Below are 23,283 nucleotides of genomic sequence, written 5' to 3'. Positions count from 1 at the left end.
TTAAAAGTTTATATTAATAAAAAAATATATATTTAATTAATAAAGAAAGCGTTATTAATTGCAGCAACGCCACGTGGAAAAGGAAGCATGCGGGAACAAAATCAAGCAATCATTTTGGGGCATGCGAAAACAAAGCGAACATTCAGTCTTGGCCGCTGTAATAACTCTCGCCGCATCATCTCCACCTATATAATGGTAGCCTTGGTAGGTGTATTTGCATTTCTAAATAGCACAGTGAGGAAACGGTTAACAGACTTCGAGCCCTTCTTTGTACAGAGACATATTTGCCCTGCCAACATCACATTTCCTTCTCTCTCTCTCTCTGTGAAACCCTAAGATTCGCGCCATGGAATCGAACCCTCCTCGTCGCATAAACGTTCACCAGGCTCTCGGCGGTGGCTCAGGTTCTCCCTTTGAATCTATGAATTCATATATACATATATGTAGGTGCGTATAAATACATGTGTATGTATTTATATGTATATTATGTGTTCGTCGATGAATCGGATTCCTCATATAGCTAAAGTTTGGTGTATTTTCGGAAATGTAATGATTAATCAACTAATTAGTTAATCAGTTATTAATTTATTGATTTTGTGGATTTGGGTTTTTGATAATGGTAGTTGCTGATGTGCTGCTGTGGAAGAATTGGTATGGAGGGGTTGTGGGGCTGATCTCTACCACGACCTTGTGGTGCCTCTTCCAAGTGGCGGGATATAATCCTCTATCATTTGTGGCAAATGTTCTATTGCTCCTTGTTGTCATTCTCTTTTTCTGGGCAAAATCTGCTTCTCTTCTCAATAGGTATTTTCCCCTTTTATGCATAAGATTACTTTGGTCATTGCTGTTTTCTTGGTGGGGTTCTGTTTGATTTTCAGGAAATTGACAAATCTAGGTAGTGAAGAGATTAGTTATGAATATTTTGTTAAACCCTTTTGTAATGAAGAGATTAGGGTCAAGATTCATAGGAACCATGTTGATGGATGATATGTTGGTTTAATTACATATTGAGAAAACAAGTGAAAAAAAAAAAATGGAAATTTTGAAGCATTTTGACCCAAATTTTCCCAAAATCTGGGTTTCTTTGGAACAATTTATTGTGATATATGCTCTGGACCTTGAATTACCGAGATGGAAAATTCAAAGTTTATGGGATTTTGTTTGGGATAAATGAAATTTGCTTTGTGCTGTGTGATTTATTTAGGCCTCTGCCTCCCATTCCTGACTTGGAAATTTCTGAGGAGTTTGTTGCGAAGGCTGCTGGTGCGATGCAAGTGTGGATCAATCCTGCATTGTCAATCGCACGGGACATTGCGGTTGGGCGGAATTTAAAACTTTTCCTTAAGGTTGGTGCTTTTGTTACGACTCCATGACTTCTTCCTCCTTTTTTTTTTTTTCTTTTTTCTTTGAGAAATTTGATTTATTTACTTTAGTGGTTTTTGTTTTCAGGTTGCTATTGGCTTGTGGATAGCATCTTTTATTGGCGGTCTCTTCAACTTCATTACTCTGGTCTTTATTGGTGAGTTGCTTTGCTGCCCATTATTTAATAAAATGTGTCATCCTTGAAAGAACTGCTTGACCGTTCAATTTAATTTCTGCAGGGGTTCTTCTTAGTCTTTCAGTTCCTGTGGTTTATGACAAGTTCCAGGACCATATTAATGAGCAGCTGTGTGTAGTGCTTGGAATCTTACAGATGCAGTATAGGAAAATTGATGATAACCTTCTAAAAAAGATTCCAATATCTTTAAACAAGGAAAAGAAGACACAGTAGGTAAACATAATCTCTCTCTCTGACTTGGCATTGTCATATGCTTACCATAATCTTTGCAAATTCTACTTGGCATGCATTTCATTAATTTAGTCATATGTGTTTTAAAAATTTGGTGCTAAGATAGAATTACAGCAGCATGGATTGAAATAACTTGCAGCACATTATTTGCTACGATCTTACTAGAAATATGAAATCACCTGTAATGGGACGGTGATACACTCAATCAAAATATTATCTTTGGCTTTGAGAAGTCTATCACTAAATACAACATTTAGGTTCCCTTACGTATATTCGTTTTGTCTTCTATCACCTTTATAGAACCTAGTAGATTTGTTTATATATCAAATATAAAAACTCTAGGCTCAAGTCCTTAAAGGGGTAGCTCAATCGGCAGTGGACTACGCCTCATGAAGTGTAGGTCACTAGTTCGAATCCCTCTTCCTCCTTCCCTTGTGTGGATATATCAAAAAAAAAGAAAAAAAAAAAAAAAAACTCTAAGCTCAATGTTTGATATCTGCTAACTGAATGTGTTATCTAGTTTTGTAAGGGTTTCTTGAATTGTGTTTATTAATGTGAACTTTCACGTTTTTGGAGTATTTAATGCTCGTAATATCTCAAATTAATTTAAGATTAAGGATTATACTTGGCGTGATAATTGAATTCTGATATTGATTTAGAACATTGGACTTGGAAGGTCAACTCTGTGTTGTAAGAGTTGATCACAGGTTCAGAATGATTATGCAATTTACTTATCACGTCTACAACTTTTCTTTCTAATAACGCAATTAGGTTCTATAAATGTGGCATTGAAAAAATTACAATCATACCTATCGTTATTATTCTTCATAGAAAGGTCATGCATCAGTAAATCATTTCTTACAATCTTGATTGAAACAACCACCGTTTGTAGACATTAGCTTGTCACAGAAGGCTTGGTAGTGAAACAATTTTTTTTATTTATTCAAACTTTGAATCTCAGTTATGGTTTTGATGCAATTTAGAACCTAAATTAAGGATGTTAATAATAATTACAAGGCAGCATCATTATGATATTTTTGCATGTATTGTAGACAACATTTGAAATTCGTTTATTGATATATATGATAAGTTGTCCGGGGTTTTCTAGATTAGATGATTAAGATGGTTGCTGCTCAATTGGTAGTTTGTGCTCCCTTACCATATAGATAACTTTTCATTAGTGAGGTTCAGTAGAGGTGGTTTTATTGCTTGGGGGTGTAAGTCTGTTTGTGATAGCAAATTTCCGGTATACAGGTAATGTGTAGGACTACAATTTCTATCTAGGACAATTGTATTGAATACTAATTAGCGAGTTGCCATTCAGTTTGAAGTGGTTTCTTATTACAGGGCCCTCCTTAAATCTATTTTCTTGTTTAGCGCATAATAAATTATGATGGATTGATCCTACTTTTGCATTAAAAAAAAAAAAGAAGGAAAAAGAATAGGATACATTGATTTTCGATGACTGCTATGATGTTTTATTAAGTGTGTTGTCCCAAATAATTTCTGGCCTTCTGAGAAGACAATTCAGCACCAAACGGTATTATACAATATAATGACAAGCATGCTGTGTTTGGTGTCTGTCTTGTTTTGTGTTTAATGTTTGCATTCAACTGAAAATAAAGGGGCATTTAGTGTTGTTGTCTCGTGTCTTGCATGAAGACCTTTTGTATTCTTTTCCGCTATTGCATCATACTGATCTTTTCATATACCAGTACCTCTAGTTTTATCTTTGTACTTTCTTTTTTTTTGACATGTCTGCATAAGAGGGGGGAGGAAAATTCGAACTAGTGACCTCCATTTTATCTTTGTACTTGAGTAGAAATTGAGTAGAAATCTTGTGTAATTTGAGTTGTTATGTTTGCTTTTGGCTACTCTTTTGAAAATATACTGAAGCATATATATATATATTTGGTGCAGGATATCGGGTAGTTTGGCAAAGTTTGATTAGGAGGTTAGAGATGGGTTTTCAATACATGAAGTCTTTTAGATTTCTGTTTGCCGGGATGCTGTTAGGTCATATTAAGTGCCAGTTAGCATGATTCAAAAAACAAAAGCAATCTCCCACCATTCAGGAGCAGGTCTGACAATACCACATTTTCGAGTGTTCAATTTTTCATTTTTTGGTTTTCTCTGTTTTTCTTTTCTTCTCCTGGGGAGACAGTTGATAATTTTTGGACTACTGTTCCTTGACCCTTCTGGTTATCTTTCTGTGTTCATCTGCTGTAGATGACATATTGCACTATTGTGAGGGTAAAACTTCCGCTTGGTAATGAAATCTAGAATTTTCAAACTTCCTAGCATCCTTGGTGCAGTACTTCTCCCTATAGTTGTGATGACAATGAAATCATTTTATTTGTATTTGTCCCTGTGGAACCATAGAAGTCTCCGTGGTGGAGATATGAAGGATCAAATAGGGTTGTACAATTTTGCAGAGTATTCCTCATAGTGGTCAAGTGCCTTCATAGTAACCAGCTCGAGCAAAAGAATAATCAAAAACTAAATTGCTGTTGGAAAAGTGGGGCCAACATTAGAAGATAGTCAGAAGAAAGTTTTTGAGTAAATTACATAGTAGCTAAATTGCTTTGTTTCTAAGCCAAGACTTTCGCTTATATGTCCAATGTAACAAACAATCACCTTTACCTAAACTTAGCTAACTAGTTGAAATTCTTGTTATGCTCGTAATATTGTCTAGAATGTATCTACATCCTTACGAAGCCCATTAATGCAATAAATTGCATGCACAATCTATTTTTATTCATTATTTTTTCTTGATTTTTATCAGTACTGTTTTATTTTGAAGAACATCCAACATGATGTCTAAATATCTGACTGACGTTAAACATCCATCAAGATGTCCAAGAATGTTTGGGGGTGTGTTAATAATAGAACGACGTTAATAATTTGAAAAATGCTATTTCTTTATTTCTCATTCATCTTCATCTTTTTCTTTTTCTATTTAAATTAACCACTGAATTTGTAAGATCCACATGTAAATCATAACTTACATGAAATGGACAACCTTCTAAATAATATGGTATGGACTCTAGCATTTAGCTTTCAACAATCTAACATTTCTGTGCAAGTTCTAAAATAACATGTCTTTCTTATTCTAATGTATATATCATATATGAGGAGTTTCAAAATGCCCACCACAAAAAAAAAAAAAAAAAACCTGTTATATATATATATATAAACCTGTTTTTCCTTCTTTTATATATGTATAAGCTTCACTCTTGAATCTGAAGAATCTCTTCCTATAATGCAAAGGTTAAAAATAACATTTCTGATAAAGGAAAAAATGATTTAAATGTTTAATTTTGCAAGAAATAAATATAATTTTTCACCAGCTCTTAATCATAAATATTTTATATCAATGGTCAATGAACATTATATACAATTATTGCTTCACCTAAAAGTGAGAAAAATGCAAATGATGAATTAAATTATATTTACCCAAAAGTCAGATGGTATTGTTAATAGGTAGAACTATTTACACAAAACTATGAAATAAGAAGATTGAGTAATTTAAAAAATAAAATTGAAGACTATAGAGCAAAAACATGTGCTGAACAGAATTCCAACACACCGTTTCGTTCACTTGAATGTCACGCTTCTATTTTGAACCTATTTTGATATTCATTGTTCTATTCTTGGCCAGCATTTTGTTTGTGACAAACTCACTCCCCATGCAAGTAGCATGAATTATAGATATCATATCAATAATGCTTCCTTTTCATTTTGTTGATTTACATATGACTATATGCTATTTAAGAACTTGGTATTCATTTATATGGTTTAAAAGAACAAGTACTTCATGCTTTAAAATTTTATATCAAACCTTAAAACAGTTACCTTCTTCACTTTTCGTTTCCCGTTTAATGTTATATTTTCATTTGATGACTCAATCTAATTCTTTAGCATTCCTTGTTATGTGGTTTCTATATGTGGTAAAAGCAAGTTCTTTGTTCAAAATGAATTAAATATTGTAGAAACATAACGTGCTGAGATAGTGGAGGAAACCATATAGAAATTTACTGACTTTTCACAAGCTCTCTCCACAAAATGTCGGGTTGAATTTTGAAGTTGGATTGCCTGTCATCTTGGAGAAAAGATCATATTGATTTGTTTGTATTGCCTGTCATCTTGGAGAAAAGATCATATTGATTTGTTCGTGGTGAATTTATAACTTGGAGGATAAAAGTGCAGTCTCTAACACTTCTCTAATGTATTGCCAACTCGTCAGTGGCTACAAGTAGACCTATCTTTTCGCACAAAAGATCTTCCAAAATTGTGTTGGGCTAGACGTGCTGCTTTAGTTATCACTGCAAGAGCCGAAGATAATACTTCACATTGACGCTCTTCTTGAAGAACAAGGGAAAAAAAATTTATTCATAGGAGGTAGATGATCAAATAACAGAATTTGACCCCTAATATGCGAACATGTATCATTAAGCCCCAAGAGAAATTGGGATGTGTATTGTTGCAAATAATACTCGAGAACTGTCTTCAATTCTCCACATGAACAAGTAGGACTATCCTTGTAGTTATTGAGAGTAAAGTGTTTGCTTGCTTATGAATTTATAACGAGGGAATATACGAACAAACGATAACAAATTGAAGATGGATACTAAATGACATGGGCATTGAAATGTAAAAGATAGATTGTAAAAGGGTTGGGCAATGTGAGAAGTCCAATATCTCCAAGCTAATTTGAGACAGCCACTCTCCAGGAATTGAAGAACAAAATTTACTGCATTGATTTAAGTGCATAAACTCAAGCATTGCTTTATATCGGTTGGGCCTTTTATAAATGCCGAGTTAACTTTCTCTTTTTCTCATGTTGGACTCTCTTCTTTCAATACTTTTTAATATATTCTATTTAAAACATTCTCAAATCACAAAATAAATATATATACATAATAATGTTAAAAATTATTTAACAATTCAATTAAATAAAACTATCATATCTTAATTGGGGTTAATGTTACGAGTTATTTAACAATTATTAGAAGTGTCACAACATTGTCTCAATTGTCTCTTTTCATCAATTAATCATAAAAAAAATCATTAATTATAATTATGAATGACACGTGTAGTGATTTTTTTTTTTTTTTGAAATATATCATACTCATTCATTGATAAAAGTTGCGAGCCTAAAGCTCTTACAAACAGAGCAAAAAGCTCTGAAATAAATCATAGCCGAAGCTAAAGATACAGTCATCAACAACAGACCAAATCAACCAAAACACAGTATCCGCTAACTTATGACTGAATATCAGGTTTAAAACTTAGATCTGTATCAAACAGACACCATCAATGAACTTCGTAATAAAGACACGTGTAGTGATTTTATTGGTTCTAACATGGCACTCTAATGGACTTCGTAATTTTTTTATAGAATTTGACAGCATGGAGAAACGTCTGAAAAATCCTTTTGTGAAGTCATAAAAAAATTAATGATTGTTGGATTTGATTTTTAGAATAATTTTTGATTAGTAGGTGTTATAGTTGATGTATTTTCGGTTTATGGTATTATCCATGGAGATTTAATGTGCAAATAATGCACCTTTATATAAGGAAAGCTTGTCAATTTAATTTGTTAAAAAGGGCAGATTCAATGACTACACCGAACCAAAATTTGTGATTTTGTTCACTTTATTACTTATTAAGTATTTATGTGAAAATAATTTAACTTATATATGTTTATGAATCTCTTGTATTCTTATTAGTTATTATTACCCTAATATGTTGGTAGTAAACATAGAAGAATGTAATGATATTATATTTAAAATAATAAACTTGTTGCTGAAAATATTGTTACCCTTGTTGAGTAAAAATATTATATTTAGGAAGTAGGGTAATTAAAGCCATTTTGAATTAAATTACTGGCTGTACCGGTTGTTAAAAATGCTTGTGCAAGTGTAAATATATGTTATCTTTAGATTAAAGAATTAGAATCATGAAGTAATTAGTAGCTTATTTATAAATTATTGGTGTGAAATACATGCTGTTAGAGCATTTCCAGCAAAGTCCCTATAACTGGTTCCCTTCCCTAAATGAAGGGAAAATTGCAAGAAAGCCACAAAAACACCATCTCAGCAGAGTCCTTATGTGCTTCATTAAACCATTGGCTGCTACAGTTAAACCCCAACGTATTGGGTTCTACTATAGCGATCCGATGCCTTATTATAACCATAAAACTAAACTTGATATTCTCTCTCCTCTCACCTATGTTCACACACACACACATTTGACCATATAGTTAACTTGTATAATAAGCCCCATGACCGTTATCCCATACGTACCGATGTACCATGTCAGATAATGCAATTGATTTTGTCCGTCTTTTACATACATGCTTTGACAGATCTCACCATATTCATTATCTTGTTTAATCAACACACGTTTTCACAAAATAGAGTTCATAGTATATCAAAAAGTATTTCATGAGAGTTGTAAAGATGCATGTTTGGTATACATAAAATAGTCGTGCAATACGGGAAAATAACAACCAAGTATTCATGTAAGTTTGTATTCACTTGGATCGTATAGCTCCTCTACAAACTCCTTTGAAGTTTCCACACACTCGTAATCTATGAAAAATCCTACATTAGTTCTAGATTCGAGCTAAGATGACTCCTATACCTAAACATATTCAAAACAGACTTTTTGCGTGACCATTGAACATTTGGACAAAATAGCTCGAACGTTTGGCTTCAACCTCAAACGTTTGCCCTTAACCTTGAACGTTTGATGCTGGACAGAAAACTCATTTCGAACCAAGCAGCCTTTTAATCACTTCTAAGTAAGTTCTAAGGTCATAATAAGATCCTTAACAGACTTCTGGCCCAAAATAATGTTCCCATACAAAAAAAACTACGTCTAACATCGTCAAAATTTCAATGCTTTTAAACTAAGATTGAAGCCAATAACATAACCACAAGCTCAAAACTTACAAGCTAGATTATGAAAAGAACTTGAACAACATAACAACTAAGTGAATAACAAGCTAGGTGTAGAAGGTTACCTCCTTAAAGCAATGCCTTCAAGAGAACTCTCCCTTTCTTCCAAAACTCACACATATACTCAAGCATGGTTTTCCCAGGGCAACAAAGGCAGAATGAAGCTTAAATGGGTGAGGGATGGGGTATTTATAGGGTTGAAAAAGTTAAAGTGTTGTGACAGTTCTACTGGTCATCGAAAGTTCGGTGGTCTATGATCGAACGTTCAGTGTACTATTGCATAGTGGTTCTAGGGTTGTAGGTCGAACATCTGGTCATTACCTAGTGGTTTTAAGAGTGGTCAACGAATGTTCGGTGGTCCTCTGTCAAACGTTCGATGGTCCCTTTAATCAAATGTTCGGTGGTCTCCCCCATCAAACGTTCAGTTAGATCCAAGAGTCCAAAAATTTCTCTTCCAATAATTCTTAATGAACCGGGTAAGCCCGTTAACCCTTCTACACAATCTAGTAATTATTTGGGGCACTACAACAACATGTATGGAGTAGTAGATCCGGTCTAGTCTCGGGGAAAGTCCCGGCGAGTTCCGACGGGCTCCCGGGCAGGTCCTTGGCAAGTCCTAGCGAGGTCCCGAGAAGGTCTCAGTTAAGTCCTGGGTGGGTCTCAGGCAAGTCCAGTTGGGTCCCGAGTGGGGTCCTTGGCAGGTTCGGTCAGGTCCCGAGCAGGTTCGGTTATGCCCCAAAGGGGTCTTGGGCGAGTCCCGGTCAAGTCTCGGGCATGTCCTAGCGGGGTCCTGGGCAAGTCTTGGGCAGGTCCTGGGCGGGTCCCGAGCAGGTTCGATTGGTTCCCGAGGGGGTCCTGCGCGAGTCTCGGTCAAGTCCCGAGCAGGTCTTAGGCGAGTCCCGAGCAGGTTCGGTTGGGTCCTGGGCTAGTCCCGGTCAAGTCCCAGATAGATCCCGACGAGGTCCCTAATAGGTCTAGGGCGGGTCTTCGTAAAGAGAGCGTTTAAGATATTGAGCATTAGGGTTAGTCTCTCTTGGAGTTAAAGGTTGTGCTTTCATCACTGATCATAAACAACTGAAGTCTACCAGAGTTCTGGTAAAGGAAATCAAGTAGAAGAATTGTGTAGATGTTCTGGAAAGGGCTATTACTGCAGAAATCAAGTGGGTTGCTTATCTTATGCAAGGGAGTGTCAATTGCAAAGGTTTTGTAAGTGTGAACTTTTTGTAATATTTATTCTTTTATAATTGATTGATTTTTTGGGTTTGGTTGTTCCGGAGAGATTTTATTTTTAGAAAGTTCACTAAAAGGTTTTCTCTTCGTCACCACAATATTTGTGTCACTGTTTTACGTATTTTGGTGAATGATTGGTTGTATAATTCGTTATTTTTAATTTTTCATATTATTTGCATACATCTATTCAACCCCATTCTTTCTAGGTGTAGGTTGGAGTCATATATTTTCAATTACAATTATGAAGAGACATTTGAATAAAAGGAATCTACAAGACCCTAGAAAATACCTAACATCAAAAAGAAAATACGTAAGGAAAAAAGTTAGTAGTAATGAGAAAGTTGGTTAAGCAAAATAAAATCAATTATTTTTACATAAATTGTCAAAGTACCTTAATAGCCTCTATTCATTTGAAATTCCAATGATCACAGTATATAATTCATAATATTTTATAAAATAAAACTAATAGAAATTTAATGGTATATTCACCCATTCATTATAAGAAAATAGTTAAAAGATGGTTAAAAAAATGATTTTTATCATTTCTCTTTTTTAAACTATCTTTTCCTTTACAACTATTGACGGTTGCTTAACTATTTAAAAAAATTAGATACTGTTAAAGAAAAAACAAAATTTAACAATACAATGTGTAATACCCCAAACAAAACACATGGTAATGTATATATATATATATATATAACATGAATGGTTAATAGTAATTAAATGAAAATATTAATTTAGGAGAATAATGTTTGTAGGTGAAGAATATCACTAATTAAAGAAAACTAGTAGTATATATGAAACATGAAACATGAAATAAATAATAGAAACCCTAAAGTAGGCAAAGACCTAGAAAATAATAAAAACTTATTCATAAATACCTAAACTACGAGGGATGCTTCAATGCATTCTGTGGACCATCTCCCCACCATCTTCTCCCTTTAACTTTTTGATTCTAAAATAAATAAATAAATAAAATTAAAGGGAGAAGATGGTGGGGAGATGGTCCACAGAATGCATTGAAGCATTTCACCCTAAACTACCCAAATTCAGGTGATCGATGGATGCCACGTTAGCAACCTTATCTACAATCACTGATATAATGGTACAAACAACCGATCGATCGATCGATGTCAGACTGCATGCATGCAAACATAATACTTCCAAAACTTGGAAAATCATTAGGGCTTCATTATAACAGGTTGTGACTTTTTATACCACATATATAAAAATATATGGTTAGATAAGTTGTCGTCGGGTTTGGACAGTGCAATATCACGCACACACACCACCACCTTTGTGTGAGTTATTATTTTTTTAAGGATGTAAATGGGCAGAAAAGTTAAAAACTTGAGGGGTTTTGTGTTAAAGCTATGATTTTTAAGACTTATATATGTCCAAGACTTGAAAAGTAAGTGTCTTTAGGACCATAGACACTCAGTTGATCGATCGATATTGCTTCCTTACAATTCAAAAGCCGCAAGATTTAATCCTTGAAATATAGTACATATATATATATGTTGACAACATTGAAACCATTGAAACATTGAAACCATTATCTTTGTTGATCGACAACATTGAAACCATAAATCCAGCGATTACATGTTGATCGACAACCTCTCTAAAATATACAACATGCTAGAATTTAGAGTAAAATGTACAAAAAACCAAAGTATCCTTTCTTCCTTATTGCACCATATGAACCTCATGACTTTAATATCTTTTAAAGTTATACTGCAATCATTGCACTTTTTGTAAATGTAATTTGTAAATACATATTGCATTTGCAGGTAGAAGAAATTCTTAAACATAACCTGCTTTAGAAGATGAAAGAAGTCACATGATCATAAAAAAAAAATATCACGAGTAAAGCCAATGATATTTTTAGTGTAAAAAAACTTCCTTAATTTTATTGTTCTTTTGTAAACTGTCGTATATGTTTTATCTCTTCACCCAATTTTGTTTGTCTTAAATCATGAGTGACTCACGTTGACTTGTCCTGAACGACCCTATAGGGTCATCCTATTTTCACCGGGAAGAGTTACCGAGATGGAAGACTTCCCTAAGTGAAAGCTACCCAATTGTTAGCCCACACCTTCGTGTGTCAATCTTTTGGTGTGGTTGCCCTACTATCCATATGAACATATGAGACCAGTCATAACATGCATTATGGTGCCTTGAGGTTAAACTCTATAAATATATTGCAAATGCAAAATATCATGTAAATTTTGAGAATTCATTTCATTCATAACTATACCATGTTTCATTTTCCTTTCATCAAAACTGTTTAACCTTTAACTATTTACCAGGCTTCGCACGCCCTCGTTGTCGTTTTTGTATCCCCTACAATTTACATAGACTTGTTCAGGGAAATTCTTAATTCTAAAATTGATATTGAATTTATCCTTCTTCAAATGCTCATATTATATCCAAAAAAGTTGTTCCCGTAACTCCACTGTCGACTTTGATTATATACCCAAAAAGGTCCGCCCTAGCAAAGGCGTGGTTATCTGGTGCATATTATTAACGCACATTTTTTTTTTTTTTTTGGTCTAAAAAAGCAACTTCTATGAAGTTTGTTTGTTTGATTCTTTTTTTTTCCCTAATTAACTTCTATATATGAAGTTATTCTTTCAATTTGGTGTTCTCTGCAAGTAATGTCTTTAGTTAGGAGAATAAGGTTTTGCAAGTTTTTTTTTACAATGTGTGACTCTTGACACAAGTTAACTATATTATAAAACTTATGTAAGAGAATAAGTAGAGAGGTATTCATCTAAGGGGCATCATCCAATAGTCACAACATATTAGAACAAAGCCTGCATTCAAACAATGTTTTGAAAGAAGTTATAGGTTCAAAACAAATATTTTTTATTTGGATGTTTATTACAAAGCTATCTATTGGGTTTAAGGCCTTGAATCATCATCACAAATGAAGAGCTTGAAACCTTTAAAATACAAACTGCTTATTCAAAAAGAGTTTTTTTGATTGGTAAGAATTGTAGCTATTGGAAATATGAAAATACTATAGTATAATCCCTCTTGGTTCAAGTAATGTCCTTAGCTATTAGCTGTAAATTTTTTACGAAATTAATGTGACTCTTGACAAAAAGCTTACGTAAAAGAACAAGTGATTAATATTGATATAGTCTTAATGTTTCCGCTGTTTAATTAGTATTCTCTTTTTGAGAAGTAGAGACCCTTAAGTTTTGTTCCTCGCGGAATAAGGCTTAGAGATGAACTATGAAATTAATTATCAGTCAATTAATTTTCGAAGCGGTACAAGCTAACACATCTCACATCACTCAATCAAAACTTAGAATAGTAAATATGAGTTTATAATGGAAAGCAAAACAAAGGAGTTCGTCCTTCGGGAGTACAGAGAAGATTTGCATGGCCCTGCTTAGGATGACATGCATAAATTGAGAAATGGTCAATTTTTTTTTTCCTTATTCCTCTGTCTTCTTCGTTGTTTTCGGTTTGGCTTTTGGTCCAAATTTAGTTTCATTCTCTACAGCACATATAAGTTGCACATGAGGTGGGCGGCTACCCCATTTTGCCTAGAGGGGTTGCTCTTCTTCTTTTTTTTTTTTTCAATTTTTTTTAATGTTTTTAATATTTATATTTTGTTAGTTATTTTATTTTATTTTTTAAATTTTTAATGAAGCATATGGTCACATGTGAATTTTTTTTATTGGTTTGACCTGGATTTTGGTTAATTTTATGAACGACAAATGGACAAAGATATCATCTCCATTTATAGTCATAAACGATATACGTACCATCTACGATACGAATAAAAACCAAAGTGAAAACTAAAAATAAAAATAATGTCGTTAAACTACATATGGATCAAAGGTATTTAACCCAAATTAAAAGGGAAAATTTACGCCTGACCCTCCCAACCTGACATTTCGTTTGCGGAAACACATCCAAACATCAAATTTTAAAACAGCACCCCGACATTTATATAAGTCGTAAAGTAGAATTATATTAATTCTGCATAGAATTATATTAATTCTACGTGGCACTATTATCTTTACATACACTCGCAACGGAAGAAAACATGTATTTTTTTTTTTTTTTGTTAACAAAATCATAACTCACTCATCGTCACATAATACCATAGCTTTTATTTGAAATAATATATTATAAAATTAACCATAATGTCATTACAACAACATAAGACTAATATTGTCTTGACATCAAATTCAGAGATGCTTCAAGTGCATTTATTCTCATAATTTAAATAGACTCAACATGAGTCAACCTTTTAAAAGTGAGAGGCCTCCTGCAAGCCTCATGAATCAAAAGCCTAGGCAGCATAAGGGTCGTGATCTAACTCCTTGTCACCATCTGTAAAGTTACGACTATTTCACAGGGAGAATGTGTGAATCCACCACTCAGTAAGTATAAAATATGTTGACCATACATGTGTGTTGTGAGCTGTGACAGAAGTACTCACAGATGGGGGTGGGCCAGTTTTATAATATTTTATTAAATATATTTTTAAATTTTGTTTTTTAGTCAAAATTTAGTAACATGGCCCTGGGCTAAAAAAAAAAAAAAAAAAAAAAAACGCAATAATCCAATAATATTTTGTCAGGCCTTCACCAATAAAAAATGGTCCAAAATTTTTAAGAAAGAATTGAGTCTTTAAAACTAGAAAATACATATAACCATTATGCCCCAAACCCATGAATTAAAATGCCCTAATTCTTTCATATTGAGAATAGTCATGATTGCCTCATTGCCTCCCAAAATCCGAAATTTTCAATTCTTTCCTAGCACCAACAGTATAATTCTTGACCGACTTACAACATTAGTCTAGTATCTCTAATCTATTTTTTGTTTGGAATGTCGAGTTTCATTTTAATAGGTGATTGAATTGAAAATTGAAATATTTTAAGAAACAATTATTTTTTATTTTTTATTTTGCTTATGTTTTCTTAACATTGAATGGATACTTATTTTATTTTTTATATGTTGATTTAATATTTAACATTAATATATTTGTCATTCTTTGGTCTCCTATTTTAATATATTTCTCATTTATACTTTGGCCACTGTCGAAAAAAATTCCTAGTTTCGTTCCTAGTTGTGAGCCTCTCTTTTTCTCTTAAAAATCTCTATCTCGAATTTTCTAAATAGCTATCTCAGATAGAGTTGGCTAGTCATTTTTGTTTTCACCTTACTAGCATTGGGTTGTTAACTGTTAAGTGTATAACCCCACTTAACCACGAGATACCTATCTTTTACAAAATTTTCACTTCATTTTCCTTTAACACATTTATTTAAATGCATGTAATATATCATATCAACATAATTTATCATAATAATTTCCCAAAATATACAGGGCACATAATCACACTAAAAACATTGTACAATTTACTCAATAAAACATCGAGTGTAGGGTTAGTAAGTCTTATGCTTACAATTTTCGCTTTATCTCCTAAAAGGATCCCCTGTATATCTATTATGTATTCCCTCTTGTTGAACGAATCACTACTCCTTCTTGTTCAACTTTTTTACATAATTCAGGCTTTTGGAGAAAGAGTTGATTGCTTAATAAACTCATGTCAGATTATAAAGTTGCAGAAATTACTTATTACAAAGCATTGTTCATTTCTCACTTAATTAGCTTTTCACATTAATAGCTTGTAGATGTTGACATTTTTTTCTTAATTTTTATAGCAACCATGTCTTTTCTTTCAAAGCCATTCACATTTCTTTTTTCTTTATTACTTCACCACTTGCTACTGTAGCTTTCACTTGAAAGCTGCGAGAATAATTTTTATTTTTAATTTTTAATCCTACTACTTCTATTCGATGGAGAGGAAAACTTTTTACACAAAGTCAATACTTTCCTTTTTCTTCTTCTTCTTCTTCTTCTTCTAATTAACTAACCACTCAATTTTAAACAATCTTAAATGACAATTTATCTAATCTTAACTAATTAATTAATCCAAATATTGCTAAACTATTTACTACTTAAATTTTATTATAACAAATTCATTATTTATTATCAATCGCGATTCTTTTATGTTGGGCATTACAACTAACACTTGCATATATACCCTCGCTCCTTTAAATTATAGCATTAAAATGGATGGAAATTAAAGTTCAGCATAAGATGGACATCCACATTACATACTTTTAATTTGAAATGCTCAAATTATCCTTTTGTAAAAAATAAAAAACAAAAAATAAAAAAGATAAAAGGGGATAGAAGAGTCATTTAAGATGTTTTAAGTCAAACTACATGTGGAACTTTTCACATACTTTAATACGAAAATTTAACTAAGCATGTAAATCGCAATGAAATGATAGTCTAATTAAAGAAGCTAAGTATTAAATAATAATTTGGTCTTTTTGAGAATTTTTTTTTTTTTTTAAAAAAAAAGTGTCATTTAAGGAGATTAAATATAATTTTCTCAAGAAAAAAAAATCATAATAAACATAAAATGTATCAAAATTTTAAAAGTGTTCTTATACAATCAAGAGAAAATTTATTCACAAATATTGTAGAATGATATCTCTTTCATAAGTATGTGTATTCATATCCGTGAAGAGAGCACTAGAGAAGTAGATCGTAGTTGGAAACATTTTACCAAACCTGGAGCTCTTCAATTCTTGATATAGACATTCAATGCTTATTCTTCTGCTCTTCATAGCAGTCTACTATACATGATCCATGAGTGATGCCAAAAAGTTTCAATTCCATTAAACAACGAGCCATACACCGATTTTTCAGTTCTATAAAGCTGATGGGATAATCTTTGGGATGCATTTTATCCTTAAAAAGGCAATCAAGAATCTTTGTAGTAATACATGACGCCAAAGCTCGATTTTTTTTAGAAATACACTTTCTAAGATGTGGACTTCGAGTACAATAATGGCTATCTTTCAAACCTTCATTATCAAGTTGAAAAGGATAAAGGCCGGTTGGCAATGAAGTGGAAGAAGAAGAAAGAGAGGTAAGGTGATTAGCATGTACTTTCAGTATTATGAGGCTAATCAACTTCATCATCACCAACATTAGTTTTATCATACATTTTTTTGTCATCATATTTCTCCCACTTTATAAATTCTCTTATTTGAATGTCAAATACATAAACTATTTATAGGAATTAAGTCCTTCCATCATTATCACAATTGAATAACAAGAGACCCTTAAAATAAAAACATTTTATTCAAAAGAGTTTTTATTTATTTATTTATGAAAGAATTGTAGCTTCTAAAAATATAAAAATATTTAGTAAAATATCCTCTTGGTTCAAGTAATGTCTTTAGTTAGGAGGATAAGGTTTTGCAAGATTTTTTTTACAATATGTGACTCTTGACAAAAATTAACTATATTATAAAACTTATGTAAGAGAACAAGTAGAGAGGTATTCATCTAAGGTCTATGAAATAAATTTTATATATATATATATATATATATATATATAAAGAGGCATCATCCAATAGTCACAACATATTAGATCAAAGCCTTCATTCAAACAATGTTTTGAAAGAAGTTATAGGTTCAAAAGATATGAAAATATTATAGTAAAATACCTCTTGGTTCAAGTAATGTCCTTAGCTATTAGCTTTAAATTTTTTACACAATTAATGTGACTCTTGACAAAAAGTTAACTATATTAAAAAGTGAAGAGATATTATTGTCCAAGCACAAGGAAAATATATATATATATATATTCACAACATATTAGATAAGAAATTATTGGTTTAAAAAAACTTGTAAATGTGTAGTATTGAACTGTCACGAGGGTAATCATCATACTATTCATTTATGCAAATGTATTATAAATGGTGAAAGTTACAAATGCAAGTGACTCGTCAAAACAAATAAATCATCACAATAACGATGAGACATTTGAATAAAATGAATCTACCTTATGCTAGAAAATAGTTAACATAAAAAAAAAATATATGTAAAAACAAAAGTTAGAGATAATACTAGATATCCCAAGAGTTTTTCCCATGTTTTCGTTAAAGATAATACTAGACATCTTAATAGTTTTTCCCAAATGATCTGGTCCATTCAATAAGTAAATAGATTTACATTGTTTTTTTTTTTTGTTTTTTTTCTTAAATGGGGTCCAGATCATTTGGGAAAAGGGATTTGGGAAAAATTCTTGGGATGCCTAGCAGCCCTCTTTCGTTAATATTCTTATTAGAGTGCAAAGTGTCATCTCTTACATGTTTTCTTTAATATTATTAACAATCATTTATAGTCATTTTACTAACCTAAGAACCCAAACATTGATTTTTTAGAAAGAACACAAATTTCCTCCAGATTGGTTTGGAGAAAATTTTCAACCTACTTTAATTAATAAGTGACAAGTGTCATTGAGTATGTTTGAGTTTCTCAAAAACTCAAACATGTGAAAAATGTGCGGACATGTTAAAAAAAAAAGTTTCTCAAAAACTAATGTTTGGGTTTCTAAGTTAGTAGAATGATAATAAATGGCTACTAAAAATATTAAAAAAAATATTTAAAAGATGACACTTGATACTTATTAGAGTAGGTTGGGAAAAATTTCCTCCAAACTGTCATTTGAGAAGCTCAAACATGCTAGATGACACTTAAAACTTATTGTAATAGGTTTGAAAAAATTTCCTGCGAGTGAGACTGAGCTTTTTTTCCTTCTTCATAAATTTGTGCTTCTCTATCGTCTTTTTCGTTCTTTTCGGTTTGCATTTTTTAAATGATTTTGTGTGTTTCTTAGACCCTTTTACGCTTAGAAACGTGTAATCAACAACATCAAACTACAATCATGAAGAGTAAAAAAATTGCATACTTGCTTGCTCTTCAGTCTTCATGGTGGCTGCTTCTTACTACCATTATCTGAACTTTTTAGGTTATGATTGTAAGTTAAATGTTTTGTTCCTACTCTTTTGGCTTTTTTTTCTATGAACAAATTGTCCCAGCTTTTAATTCTTTGCTCATTTATTGGTTATGGCTACAAATAACAGCCTTGTGGCCAGTAGATTGTCTTAATGAACTGATATATGGTGTCCTTTTGCAGTATTTCTCTTTCTGGAGGGTGGAGAGAACCAAATACTTCCTATAAATATCTTCAATCCTTGAAGATATTTTATGAACGTGTATTTTAGTCAAAGGTTATGTTTCACTGAGGCTAACAGTTCAGGTAGTAAAAAAATGAAGCTTTGTGAATTACTTGATCCTAATTTCTTAGAATCAAACCCAGCTTTATAATTAGATGCAAGGCAACCCCACAAAACATACTAATTTCCATTTCTCATTTCCCAAAACAGTTTTCAAACACAAGAATTTTTATTGATTATTTCTTAAAAACAGGTTTGAAAACTAGTTTAAAAAAAAAAAAAAAAAAAAAAAACCAAACAAACAAACAAACAAACAATATCACACTTGTTTAACAGCTGCTGCATGACCGTTCTGTTTTTATGACAAAATAAATTTCATTAAAAGCACAACTCAAATATACATTAAGTATATAAGATGAACACCCAACAAATCAATAATAAACCACACAAAAAAAGGGGGGGAAAACAAATAATGTCATACCCCCACCAAGTCTTTGTAATCAATTATATGCATTTGGAGAGGGGCTGCAAGATCTTGGAATAGGAATATGCATAAAACTTGCATAAAACTTCAAATTCTTACACAGAAACGTACATGAATATTCTAGTCATGAAAAACCATGGCTCCAAAAACATGATGTTACCTCAACTCAACTACCCAAAGGACACAGCTTATGCAATCCTAGGAACCGGAAAGCCTTCTGAAGGTGGTAGTGTCACTGATCGCAACAACTCTAATGAGAAAACAAGGCCCAGGAAATGAGAAAGGATGGTGTTTGCTGATGCCTGCAAAAGGAGTAAATAGATGAAGATGTTATACATTAGGCAACAATCAATGGTAAGCTACAAGTCTCACAATTATATGCTAAAGATTGGTCTAATGTGTGAACTTTGATTGGCTCTTTTGAAACCCAAAAGCCCAGAAGCGCTCATCCAATAAAAATCTATCTTGGCAATGTGACATCGTTGAACAGAACCCTTTAACTTGAGAAGATAAATGCACTTCCCTCACTTTCAAAACTCTTGTTATGACAAAGAAAACATGTAAACAATATAGTATTATCTAACTTCTGATATGGATTATCCTCAGTCCTTTCCTTGGCAGCATGAAGCTTATAAAAGTCTCTTGGAGCTACTTCAATTGGAATTCCTCTTTGAAATGTTTTCCTTCTCCAGTGTTAAAGTGTGGCGCTGTTTCTAATTCTTTCTGAAAGTAGGGAAAAACAGTGATGGGACAAGCCAACCACAGCAAAAAGAGCTTTTCTGGGTGGCAAAAAATGTAATAGATAGAGACCATAGTCACAGAAAGCTGGTCATTTCAGGTCAGGGACCTAAAACAAACACTCACTCATTCTCAAAAGGGCAAGGATGATATGCATTAAGATTACATAGTATTTCTATGAATTCCAATCCAAAACTTCGTTGGTTATTTAATTAGAAAGATATAAGAAGTCAAATGAGTACCTGTACCAAGAATACATCCAATGCAAGAACAGGACTGTACCCAGGGGCGACTCCCTGGTAATAAGGATTTGCTGAGGAAGTAAGAGCCTTGGCAACCAGCACGCCCACTGTGGCTTGCATACCAACAATGGCAGCACCCAGTCCAAGTAGGTTTACTACTATGCCATTTTTTAAGCTTTTCACAACATCAGCACGAGGAGGAGCCTGGAAACCACAAGCAATGAATATAACACAGAAACTTAGGAGGTTCTATAAATGTAATACTAGGGCATACATTCTGTACAACCATGGCCAGCAAAACCGGGCAAAAATCATCAATCAAAGCTGAGACAAGCTCTTAATTTGGTAGAAATTAAAGGAGGAATTGAATAACATAAGCAATCCATACTTAGCCATTGAAGCAATTTCAGCAGAATTTAAGTCACCAAAGAAAAGATTAAATTATTAGTTTTTCCCTCGCAACCATCAACTCAAGGAGGCCTATACAATTCAGTTAGAGAAGCATTCCTTATCTGACTTCATATACACTCACGAACTTCAATGATCGTAATAAAAACACAATATGTAGGGCAATTATACCATACTAGAACTAGAATATTAAGCCTTTTCATTTAATTGCAACTCAATACCTTTGAAGGTTCATTGGCAGTCCTTCGAAGCCTATCGGAAAGTCGAATATACCCAAATGACCAAAATACTGAAATGAACGCTGCTACAATCCCACCAGCAGTAGCATAAAAAGTGGCGGGCGATGAAATCTTCCCCGTGATAACAACTGAAAACGAAAGAATCACGGCAGCCACTACAGTGCACACAAGCTGTCCCCAAAACGCTATACTACCATACCTCTTGAAATTCCTTGCAGTGTTCTCTAATCTTTTTGCCACCTACAGCACCATCCAAATCACTTACTTTTTTAGTACCAATTAAACGCAATTAAATATCCTATAGCAACTTTTTTACAAATACGAAATGATTTTGATTTAAATTTACAAGCATTTCCAAAACCATACGGTCCATACTGCCCAAAACCAGGATTGTTGCTGTGATTACCACTACACAGTATCCAAAAAAAATATGATATAAATTGGAAAGAAAAAAATATATATATTTTTTCCTTTCTCTTGTTTTGTTTTGCTACATTTTCTCAGCAACCAAACAGTACCCAGAAATTATAGCAATTTCTATATACACATATAATCAATTTATTGATTTTGATTTACAAAAATTTCCAAAACCCTACTGCTAAAAACCAGGATTGTTGCTGTGATTACAATTACACATTTCAAAGGGGAAAAAAAGTACAAAGAAAACCAAATGATATAAATTGAAAGTTCATAAGAAATTTCTTTTTCATTTCTTTTATTCTGTTTCACAAATTCCAAAGCCCAATTGCCCAAATCCAGGATTGTTGCTGTGATAGCAAGTACACATTACACAAAGTAAAAACAAAATAACCCAAATGACAAAATTTTAAAATACATTTATTTTGTTTTATTTTTGTTATGTTTTCCAACATTTTCTCAGCAACCCAACAGCGCATATTTGAAGTTTCACTAAGGTTGAAATCAGAGAAAAAGAAAGAAAGAGTGAGAACCTGAGCGAGCTTCGCCTTTTCGCCCTCACCGTCCGGGGAAGCGACGGCTGGGGACGAAACTTGAGAGGCCCTTACAGAGAAGGAGAGCGTCGGTCGTCTGTGGTGGGTTGCACCGTAAGACGGTGAAGGAAAAGAAAGCGGTTGGAAGGTTTTAGAGGATGAGGGTAGGTTTGGAAGAGGGAAATTGAAACTGGGGACGTGGAAGGCGGGGGTTGATGGCCGGTGGAGGCGAGAAGTGGAGCATGATCCCGCTGCCACCGCCGTCGCCGGCAATAGTAGCGTTTGCATAATTGAAAGGTCTGTGCGGGGAAGGAGGGGGCAGAGAGAGTGTCGCGAGCTGAGCTGTGCTTAGCTGCTTAGGTGACTCAACACTGCACTTTTCACGAGGCTATCAAGTACTCCAGTGTGGGCTTCATGCGCCGTTTGCAGGGAATGCGGAGGCCCAGTGGAGCGGTGATGGAGAAGCCCATCACTGTATTTGGGCCAACTGACTTGGTGTATTACAATACTTTCTTTGAAGGTCCACCAAGGAAGTGATTGTTCCAAACTTTGCCCCAAAAGAGCTCAGAATAAAAGTAAATCAGGTAGTAATTCGTATGTGTATGTCGGGTTCGAATTATATTAAGATATGAGTATAAAACTTACTCAAGCTTGGATGTGGTTTCTCCCGGCTTGTATAAGATATGAGATTAAAATACCTACATCCAACTCGATCTCCAAATTAAAATTTTATTTTTACTATTCCATTTAAACATTTTTTTAATGATTTATTTATTATTGTAAGGAGGGAGAATTATAAAGAGAAAGAATATCAAACTTTTAATGATTTTTATGATTTAATGAGTGGACACTTCTCCTTGCTAGTGGAGACTCGAGAGCATTGTTCATGTTCCCCAGTGACGTACAATCTACGCAAGTGTGACGAACAAAGCAGTTGAAACACTTTTTTTTTATTTCACTGGTTTATAATTAATATTTGTACAGAAAATGGAGTAGGATCCATAACTTTGTCTATCAGGAAAGCATATCCAACTTCTCTAGTTTTAGGAAAAGTATTTCTGTCAAAACATTCGAAACATATATGGTGCCAAAGACATTGTACGATTGCATGGGACATGGATCATGTTATTATCAAGTAACATAAGAGAAGGTTTATCTGTCCGAGC

The 23,283-nt window shown here is 33.2% G+C and overlaps 2 protein-coding genes and 1 pseudogene across 2 annotated transcripts; 2 read left to right on the top strand and 1 right to left on the bottom strand.

Annotated features, from left to right (window-relative positions):
• Positions 1-235: 235 nt before the first annotated feature.
• On the top strand, positions 236-4,566 carry LOC132179622 (reticulon-like protein B11). Its single transcript, XM_059592363.1, has 6 exons — positions 236-404; positions 624-804; positions 1,205-1,346; positions 1,450-1,519; positions 1,602-1,771; positions 3,710-4,566. The coding sequence occupies exons 1-5, from the start codon at positions 347-349 to the stop codon at positions 1,769-1,771; spliced, it is 621 nt and encodes a 206-aa protein (XP_059448346.1). The 5' UTR covers positions 236-346; the 3' UTR covers positions 3,710-4,566.
• An 8,771-nt stretch (positions 4,567-13,337) lies between these two features.
• LOC132180142 (U6 spliceosomal RNA) lies at positions 13,338-13,425 on the top strand (annotated as a pseudogene).
• A 6,164-nt stretch (positions 13,426-19,589) lies between these two features.
• LOC132177732 (protein TIC 21, chloroplastic) lies at positions 19,590-22,481 on the bottom strand. Its single transcript, XM_059590174.1, has 4 exons — positions 22,118-22,481; positions 21,150-21,407; positions 20,521-20,724; positions 19,590-19,842 (listed from the first exon to the last, which is right to left on the bottom strand). The coding sequence occupies exons 1-4, from the start codon at positions 22,403-22,405 to the stop codon at positions 19,729-19,731; spliced, it is 864 nt and encodes a 287-aa protein (XP_059446157.1). The 5' UTR covers positions 22,406-22,481; the 3' UTR covers positions 19,590-19,728.
• Positions 22,482-23,283: the final 802 nt, after the last annotated feature.

Source organism: Corylus avellana, chromosome ca4 (genome assembly GCF_901000735.1).
Source record: "Corylus avellana chromosome ca4, CavTom2PMs-1.0".
Classification (NCBI taxonomy): Eukaryota; Viridiplantae; Streptophyta; class Magnoliopsida; order Fagales; family Betulaceae; genus Corylus; species Corylus avellana.
This window is presented reverse-complemented; position numbering and strand designations above follow the sequence as displayed.

What these genes read in the sequence shown, in the direction of transcription:
- LOC132177732 (XM_059590174.1), bottom strand. Translation starts at nt 22,405, where the DNA reads ATGCAAACGCTACTATTGCCGGCGACGGCGGTGGCAGCGGGATCATGC. An exon ending in AAAAGGCGAAGCTCGCTCAG is followed by an intron (nt 21,408 to 22,117) that starts GTTCTCACTCTT and finishes ATGGTGCTGTAG; the next exon opens with GTGGCAAAAAGATTAGAGAA. An exon ending in CTGCCAATGAACCTTCAAAG is followed by an intron (nt 20,725 to 21,149) that starts GTATTGAGTTGC and finishes TGTGGTTTCCAG; the next exon opens with GCTCCTCCTCGTGCTGATGT.
- LOC132179622 (XM_059592363.1), top strand. Translation starts at nt 347, where the DNA reads ATGGAATCGAACCCTCCTCGTCGCATAAACGTTCACCAGGCTCTCGGC. An exon ending in TCTGCTTCTCTTCTCAATAG is followed by an intron (nt 805 to 1,204) that starts GTATTTTCCCCT and finishes TGATTTATTTAG; the next exon opens with GCCTCTGCCTCCCATTCCTG. An exon ending in ATTTAAAACTTTTCCTTAAG is followed by an intron (nt 1,347 to 1,449) that starts GTTGGTGCTTTT and finishes TTTTGTTTTCAG; the next exon opens with GTTGCTATTGGCTTGTGGAT.